The sequence below is a fragment of the Aptenodytes forsteri genome, unplaced genomic scaffold (genome assembly GCF_000699145.1).
Source record: "Aptenodytes forsteri isolate BGI_AS27 unplaced genomic scaffold, ASM69914v1 Scaffold54, whole genome shotgun sequence".
Taxonomy (NCBI): domain Eukaryota; kingdom Metazoa; phylum Chordata; class Aves; order Sphenisciformes; family Spheniscidae; genus Aptenodytes; species Aptenodytes forsteri.
The window spans coordinates 13,344,232-13,352,951 of record NW_008796044.1 but is presented as its reverse complement, the minus strand read 5'-3'; the positions used below and the strand labels follow the sequence as shown (position 1 = coordinate 13,352,951).

General features: G+C 45.8%; 2 protein-coding genes across 4 annotated transcripts in view; one reads left to right on the top strand and one right to left on the bottom strand.

Annotated features, from left to right (window-relative positions):
- The first annotated feature begins 137 nt into the window (after nucleotides 1-137).
- On the top strand, nucleotides 138-4,374 carry SQSTM1 (sequestosome 1). Of its 3 annotated transcripts, none has more exons than XM_009285858.1 (7): nucleotides 138-232; nucleotides 1,064-1,293; nucleotides 1,414-1,570; nucleotides 2,050-2,136; nucleotides 2,671-2,915; nucleotides 3,177-3,384; nucleotides 4,065-4,374. In XM_009285858.1, the coding sequence occupies exons 1-7, from the start codon at nucleotides 184-186 to the stop codon at nucleotides 4,220-4,222; spliced, it is 1,134 nt and encodes a 377-aa protein (XP_009284133.1). In that variant the 5' UTR covers nucleotides 138-183; the 3' UTR covers nucleotides 4,223-4,374. The 3 variants fall into 3 exon arrangements, with proteins under 3 accessions (XP_009284133.1, XP_009284132.1, XP_009284134.1); XM_009285857.1 differs by having other exon boundaries at nucleotides 2,047-2,136; XM_009285859.1 differs by lacking the exon at nucleotides 2,050-2,136.
- A 456-nt stretch (nucleotides 4,375-4,830) lies between these two features.
- The window catches only part of MRNIP (MRN complex interacting protein), a 4,528-nt gene continuing 638 nt past the window's right edge, over nucleotides 4,831-8,720 (bottom strand). Inside the window, exons 2-6 of the mRNA XM_019473799.1 lie at nucleotides 8,371-8,468; nucleotides 7,095-7,164; nucleotides 6,655-6,791; nucleotides 6,086-6,188; nucleotides 4,831-5,572 (exon numbers count right to left, since the gene is read on the bottom strand). Coding sequence (XP_019329344.1) covers nucleotides 4,961-5,572; nucleotides 6,086-6,188; nucleotides 6,655-6,791; nucleotides 7,095-7,164; nucleotides 8,371-8,468 — 1,020 coding nt within the window. The 3' untranslated portion in view covers nucleotides 4,831-4,960. The remainder of the gene's footprint in view (nucleotides 5,573-6,085; nucleotides 6,189-6,654; nucleotides 6,792-7,094; nucleotides 7,165-8,370; nucleotides 8,469-8,720) is intronic.

Genomic DNA, 8,720 nt, shown 5'->3' with positions numbered 1-8,720 from the left:
CCTGGGGGTGGGAAGGCCTCGGGCCACGGAGCTGCCCGGCGGCCGGGGTGTCCCTGCCGCCCCCCGGGCTCCCCACCATAGGCCACCTCCCGTCACACCTGACCAGGTACCTAATGCTGCGCTTTACCCTTTCTAGATGAAGACGGTGACCTGATTGCTTTTTCCACCGACGAGGAGCTGGAGATGGCAATGCCTTACGTGCAGGACGGTGTCTTTCGTGTTTACATCAAAGGTAACGCCGCACAGCTCCAAAGGGCGGTAGCAGGTCTCTGGCTTTGCACTGTGCGCTCGTGGCCAGGCCTCTGAAAATGGGAGTAGCAAGCCCTGGCCCTTCCCCTTGTCTTCAAGGGCCTGGTGTAACCTGCAGCCTTCAGGGGTGAGGTTAAATAAAGGGCAGGGTAATACATCAGAATATGAATCCTCCCTGCTGTGGTGGGGTAAACAGATGACAAGTTTCCTCCTAGCCCTGTCATCTCAGCTGGCCCAATGCGAGCCACTGTTGTCATGCTGTCTCCCTGGAAACACTAGATTAGCACCGGTATCTTTAATATTAATATTCACAACAATGTGTTAGGAAGCCTTAATTCCAGCTTATTCTTAAGTGCATAGTTGCTCCCTGGTCCCTTCTGCAAAGCTTTATCTGCAGTCCATCTAATGAGTCACAAGCCAGTGCTGTTGTCCCTGCTCTCATCTGTTATGCCTCCTGGCATTCCTTCCTAACTCCCTCTTCCAGAAACATTTTGTTCTTGCAGTGCTTAGGAAGGTAGGACGAGAAGCTGAACTGGGTAATGCAGTACTAATCTAAAATAAACATGCCAGGAGACCATTACGGATAAGGCATGCTCAGTTTGAGGAGCAGGTATCTTTGCGAAACCCCTTCACACTTGGTTTAAGTTCTCCTACATGCCCGCAGCTTGTGTTTGGCAGCCAGTGTAAAAATAAACTGACCTAGTAAGTCAATACTGCTCTGACAAGGGCTGTCTGTGCTTCCTTCTCCTCTGCCTGATTTCCAGCCTTTAAATAGTAACCTCGTTCTTGATGCAAAGTTTCCTTTCCTTAATAGAGAAGAAGGATTGCAGGCGGGAACATCGCGCGCAATGCAGCCAGGAGCCTCCCCGCAACATGGTGCACCCCAATGTGATCTGTGATGGCTGTGAAGGACCGGTGGTGGGTGCCAGGTTCAAGTGCACTGTCTGTCCAGACTATGACCTGTGCAGCACCTGTGAGGGTAAAGGCATCCACAAGGAGCACAACATGGTGATGTTTCAAAGTCCACTGCTAAACCCATTTGAGGTGAGCAAAATCTATGGAGGGGAACTAATGAATGGGCTATTCCTCAAATTTAAGTCATTAAGTTTCAGTTACTCAAATCTGGCTGTGCGAACAGAGTCACATGAACATTACCCTTTACAGTGGCTTCCCCGAGGACGCTGGCTCCGGAAAATGCGGCATGGTGTTCCACCCTTCCCATGGATGCACTGCTGGGGATATCCTGGCCCTGCAGCTCCATGCCAAAACTCCCAACAAGCCCAAGCCAGTGCTGCAGCCTCCAGTCCACCCACTGCAGAAGGTAAGAGGAGATGCTCTGGTAAACAACATGGTGGTGGAGCCGGAGCAGCTGAGGTTCTGCAGCACAGGGTGGCATCTGGGTGGAAAAATAGACATAGGAACTAATCTAGTTTGCTTGAAATATAATTAGCACCTTTCAGCAGAGAGTCGGATTATTTTAAGGCATGCTTGGGCCCATGCAATAGATGAGGATGCAGAGACTATCTGGAACCAAACCAAGCCAAGCTGTTAGGTCAAGCATGTCCCTACTCTATTCCAGATCTGCCTTTCAGCATGGCTAATGAGCCTTAACAATGCTAATGCCACTGGTTTTCTGTTCCAGAGGTAGCTCAGAGTTAGTTTTTGTCTCTATACTGCCTTTGTTGTGCAGTGTATGTGAGTGACAGGAAACGAGCACCAAGATCTCATGGGGATACACTCTGTAGGTGCTCTTTCCCTCTGAGCTTCTATGTGTGCTAACAGAAATTGTTTTTCTAGAAGCTTCTACTAACAGCCAGCCTCAGGACCCCAACGTCACCTTCTTAAAGAATGTTGGGGAGAGTGTTGCAGCTTTTCTGAGTCCCCTGGGTAAGTGACTTAGTTTGTTATCCCAATCCCTGAGACTGGCTTAAAGGTCCTTTTAACAGGAGCAGCAGTCAGCTGTTGTGACTGATACTGGAACTACCTCATGCTACTAAGCCTTGAAGACTTAATTTACTCCTGGTACTAATAATGCCTAGGCTTAGAAGATCCACTCAGTACCTTTTCAGAGCCCTCCTTTTTTGAAGGAAATGAGAGAAGATTTCATTAACATGTCACCACTGTAACACTAATTTTAAGTCAGTGGTGACTCAGGATTTTGCCTGGCTTATGTGGACATAGGTAACTTCTGCCCTGACCCTCTAAATGTATGGCTTCTCTATCTCGAGGAAGATGACTATTTGGTGCTTAACTATTCTTTGTTTAGAAAATGCTTTGCATTTTAATTCCTACATGTTACATGGCAAACTGTAGTATTACAGAAACCTTACAGCATTTAGACTAGGATTGATCCATGCTTTTCTAGGACTGTGCTTTGGAAAAATCTCTGGAAGACTTTCTCCATCTCAAATGCATTTCTAGGTATTGAAGTTGATATTGATGTGGAACATGGAGGACAGAGAAGCAAAGTGACTCCTGCTTCTCCCAATCAAGAGAAGAACAGTGCCGAGTCAAGCAGCAGTACTCTTAATGAGAACGTTCAGACCAAACCAGACTGGAATAGCACCGATTCTGCTACAGAAGTAAATGCTGTTGCAGAGCAGATACAAGACATGGTGATCGATCCTGTGCCCACACAAATGGAAGATGGCAGCTTCCAGTCCCAGGTACAAGAACTATGACACTAATTTAATATGCTTGCTGAGGCTTTACTAGAAAGGACGATAATCATTTAGCATGCATTGTGGGATTGAATATTAAGATGTCAGCAGATTAAATGATGTACAGCACCTTTGCTTTACAGGTTTACAGCGAAGGTGGTGGGACTTCTTGTGGATGTAACTCTGCATATTAAAGGCAGATAGTAGGAGCATGCATCCTACCTGGAAAGTGCTGCAGTGCCTGGACCTTTTTTCTTTCCCTTTCAGGAACACAGTGAGTCCAGCAGTTCATCAGGGGGTGATGAGGACTGGACCCACTTATCTTCCAAAGAAGTGGATCCTTCCACAGGTGAACTGCAGTCTCTGCAAATGCCAGAGGCAGAGGGTCCCAGCTCCCTGGATGTATCTCAAGATCCTCCCCAACCAGGGCCTACAGGACTGCGAGAAGCTGCACTCTACCCACACCTCCCACCAGGTATGAGAATGTATGCAGGTTTCATAACAGAGTGATTTTCACTGGGGAACTGCCAACTTGCCTGACAGAAGCAGACCTGCTTTTAGAGATGGTAGAAACCAAGGTCACATAAGTTACAGCTAAACTTTTCCATAAATCTGTTAGCAGGTATGGCAGCTCTTGCACCCTGTTAGAGACAGGTGGTTCTCCTCTTGAATGTGGGCAGCAAGTCTTAACATTGTTGACTTCTGACCTTAGACTAATATGCCATTCGAGCAATGTGAAAAAAGGTGGTATCCTAAATCATGTCCTTGCTATGGCTATAGGCTATATGCTATAGGCTCCAAGCGAGCCCTTTAATGCAGGATGCAGACTAGTACATCTGTGACTCTAAGACAGCATTTTTCTGGTGGGAGCCAGTAACAGTATGCCAGGCCACTTAACTGAGATCAACAGTACCGAGTCCTACAGCAAGGCCAGCTGAGTCTGACTCAGCAGTTTTCTTAGCTGGTTATGTACCTTATCTCAAACATCTGCCCTCCTGGGAGACAAAGGAGAGCATGTCTTCTGGCATTTAACCAGCTATCCTAGGTTTACTAGGATTAGTGCCAACCCTACCTACTGTGTGGTATTAAAGCCTTGGCTGGTTTGCCAATGATGACATGAAATGTTTCAACTTCAAACTATTCTTCTCTTAACAGAAGCAGACCCTTGTCTCATTGAATCTCTGTCCCAGATGCTCTCTATGGGCTTCTCTGATGAGGGTGGATGGCTCACTCGACTCCTGCAGACAAAGAACTGCGACATTGGGGCAGCACTAGATGCCATCCAGTATTCCAAGCAGCCACCTCACTTGTAGTAGTCTGTGTAACAAAAAGCACTTTCCTTCTAACTGAAAGCAAACAATGCAGTACAACTTACTCAGTGGTTCATCTTTCTTCCTGCTAAGGGTTTGTCTCATGTTCCTAAGTGCTTGTAGAGTGGAGGAAAAATAAATACTACTTCCTGTGATGAGTCTGTGTGAGTGTTTAAGTATCACAGCTGTATTAGTTAAGAGTGGAAGGATTTGGCCAAGAGTATGTGACTTCATCCCTGTATAAGGGAGGCAGCCCAGGACTGTAGGCCTGCCTTTCTGCACATACCTTGGTGTACCCCCTTAGGGCTACACTGCTGAAGAGAAATCAAATGCTTTGCTGGCTCTGAAGCCTGCTCTGCAGCTCTGGAAGAAAGGGTTGCTATGGGAGATCTAAACAAAGAGGGAGCACAGGGGAAAAGAGCTGTAGTTTGTAATGGGGAACTAATCACAGAATTTAATTGCACTGGCCAGGAATCACCCCCCAAGCTGACCTACTTCCATTCTAGGTTGCTAGACAACACTGTGTAACCCTAGTACTTGCCCGCTGCAACAGTCTCTTCCACCCCCTCATACCCTTCCCCCCCCAAACACAGCCACAGAGCAAGTAAACAACTTTAATAGTGCAGTTCTGTACAGCTTAAAGTAAAGCCATCTTCGGGTCAAAATCTTGCCTCAGAACTCAACATGCCAAATGCATTCTAGATACAAACAAGAAAGCAATGCCAAAGATGCCTGAACTTCTCAGAGATCATCATCAAACTCCTCACTAGTGCAGAAGAGGTGTTCACAAGAAACACCCCTAGCCTTTGGCCCAGTGTTAGAGTTAACAAGGGTGTTTGCCCTCCTTGTGCTGTTTAAACAGCACCTTCCTGCAGCGGTCTCTAAGACAACAGATCCTGCCCTTATCGATTGGCTTTGTGGTTCTTTGAACAACACATCCTCCTCAACTGAGCAACTGGTGCTGGGCACTGTGGTATCAGGCAGTTTCGAGGCAAGCCGCTCAGTGCTAGCAACACACCTTTTAAATTCAAAACCTGTTCCTTGAGGTAGAGTTCTTCCAGCCTGTTCTGAGCATCTACTGGCCATACCACCATCTGCTGCAGTGGTGCTGTGTAGCCCCAACCTTCCACTGCCCTCCTGTGGTGACAAGGTGACCCTGGCAGCGTTTTTGCTATAGCTGTCAGAACATGAGAGAAATTTTTCCCACTTTGAGGGTTTGGTACAAGCAGTTCGGGTTTGTGTATTCTCCTCAGGCACTACGGACTCACAGACAGCAGGAACCATACTGTCTCCACAAACATCATCTCCATCTCCATCATCTTCATCAGGCACTGCTACTAAACATTTCTTACGCTGTAAGAAGAAAGAGAGCATGGTTATAAATCCAGCATGCACAGCCAAGCTGCACAGAAGCAGGCAAAGAAAGAGCACTCAGGTCCTTCAAATGCGCCCAAATTCTCACCAGCTCCCTGAGGCAGAGCTGAGGCTGATGCACTGGGTGCACCTATGAACTCTGGGCTGTGAAGACTCAGGCCAACTTCACTGGCACTGCAGGTAATCACAGTAGCCTTAATAACTGCATACCACATGGGTGCCACTGTTCAGTAAGGCAAAGCAGCATAGTTTGCAACTGTGCTGATAGAGGAATCCGGCTCAACCACTCAGCTTACACAAGTTGGCATTGTTTTTGCCTGACTAAAACCTTTCAGACAGAAACTCCTGACACAATTTTCTTCTCCTCCCCAGTCATTCAAACAGAAGAGCAGACGGAGACTCGTAAAACTTCAAAATTATGATGACACAAAAGAGGTCAGGAGAACACTGTTTTGGTTTACTGGTAGGAAACATCTTCTACAACTAAAATACCTCAGAGGTTTTAACCTTTTTGGCTCGGTAGGCAAGCTGGAAAACTCCATTTTCTTCTGCATACTCCTGAACATCACTGGAGAGGAAGCTCTTCTGGTGTTTCCTGGCCAAGAAAACCATTCACAAAGAGGACAGATTAGCTCCACTGTGAATTCTTTTCACAAATCACCAGAAATACTCATAAAATGCATGGCTCTAGCAATAAGAGAAGATTTACCCCCAGATACCAAATCCCTGCTCAGGTCAGGTCGTACATTGCAACCTGTACTTCGTTCAGCTATCAGAAATGAGCTACCTCCCACACCTGCAAACCAAATGTCACCACTTGGGGGCAGGAATTACACACTGTGAATTCTTTTCACAAATCACCAGAAATACTCATAAAATGCATGGCTCTAGCAATAAGAGAAGATTTACCCCCAGATACCAAATCCCTGCTCAGGTCAGGTCGTACATTGCAACCTGTACTTCGTTCAGCTATCAGAAATGAGCTACCTCCCACACCTGCAAACCAAATGTCACCACTCGGGGGCAGGAATTACAAAAAAAAAAAAAAGTTCTTTCTGTACCTTTGTTCTTCCGCACTGTTCTTCCTTCGGGAACAGAACTGTTGTCTTTCTGTACCTGCCTCCTCCTCCCCATCTTCCTGATACTCACTGTCCTTGTCCAGATATTTACTCCAGCGACTGACTTCTGCCCTTTCCTCCTACAACATTGGAGAATTACTGAAAACAGCAAAATACAGGGTTCTCATTTTTGGCATTGTTATGTGTGTGTTGAACGTCTCAAATCACAAGTCAGTTTAGGACACGTTCCCGTATCGTGTTCCCAGGTTCAGTATCCCAGTGGAGCAGAGTTTCTGTATACATCTCATTCTCTTTGCTGGAGCCTCTCCAATTATATACACTATTTCAGCTGTCTGAACCCATATAAAGGGATCACTGATTTCACTTTGATTCATCTAGGTCAGTATGGGTTGGTATTTACCTCAGCTTTGTAGGTATCTTACCTGCTGGACCAAGCTGTCTTCATGTTGGGCTGCTATATTTTTGTTGTCATTTACAGATTCTTCTATGCGCCTAAAATAGAGGTTGAAACTAGAGTTTCTAGACCACACTTCTGTCTGTCGATTTATAATTTTCAAATCAGCTAGTCATAGCACAAGGGATTGGATAGCAAGCATGGATAGGAACACCGGATAGGCAGCATGTCAGGAAAAATAGGATCTATAGAAAAGCAGATGTCAAATGCAGGATTTGCAAGATATATTGCCCAAATACTTGAAAAAATCTAGTTAGAGGGTAGTCCTCATTCTCTCTATACAAATAGAGTAGCAAGTTTGATCTAAAGCCGCTAATCATGAAATGATAAATTCTAATTGATCATAACTAGGGATATAACAGCGTGTCTTTTGGGACAACAGCTTAAACCCACTAATTATATCCCAAGCAACCAAGGAAAAAGGGAAGTTATTTCACAATGTTTTGGATTTCACAATGTTTTGAGAATAGAAATAGCAACCCTTTTTGATAAAGTGAACAAACAATGAGTTTTCTTCCCAAAGCTTAACCCTGAAGCACTGCATATACACAACTAAGTTATCTAACTAGCTTTGACTGATTTCTGAAAATAACCTTGAGTAAAAAGGAAGCTGGACCAGTTCAAGACCAGTTCAAGATTAGGCGATTTCTAAACAGATTCAGGAACGAAATAAACAGGAAAGTGCTATCCAGATTTTCCAGCCTAGCAGGAATTACACCCAAATGTTTGCACTAAACAAGTCTTTTTATCAACAGCAGCAGCAGCGATTACTCAACAGATTCACAGTGTGAAACCCCTGAATGCCAACAGTTAGGTAGCAACAGCTTAGAGTGGAGGATATTTTCTCTCTGAGGATGCACCTCTGCACTGACTGTCAAGTCTGTAAGATGGACACCTCCACAGCCAGCTCACCAAACAGTAAATAAGAAAGACCAATTTAAAAGAAAAAACCCAAACCCTACTGCATATATTTTAATGGGTAAAAGCCTGACTAACACACACTATTGATCAACTAAACTTATCTGAAAAAAATTCCTTGTCAAAAGAAGCATGCCAAGACACTACACCCAACAAATAGCTTGTTCCTATGTGGTGACAACAAAACTGGCACATGTCATGGCTTTACAACAGGACAGAAAACCCTCCTGTGAGCTCATATTAGGTAACAGGCACCCAATGTGTGAAGATGTGCATCAACGGTAGCACATCAAAGGAAACAAGCGGATAAAGATTAAACGCTCTACCGAGATGTCCAACCAATTGCTTCCTCTGCCTCGCCCTGCAGCAAGTTTAATTTCTGGACATGGTGCCTACAGTCCAGGCCAGACCCCTGGCCGTAAACCTGCAAAAAAATAATAAAAACAAGGCTCAGGGAGCAGCCAGAAGGAAACAGCACGAAGTGAGGCTCCACCCCAGGTAATATGGAAGTGCTAACTAAAGTTAGCACATACGGCTGAGCGTGTGATGTCCTGGGTAGGGCTAACTGCCACACTGCGATCCCCACTGTGCAGGGCTCCCCACTGCCACCCTACAGGGCCATCCACCACCACGCTGGGCTTCCCATTGCCACCGCACGGGCCTCCCCCCCCCCAGC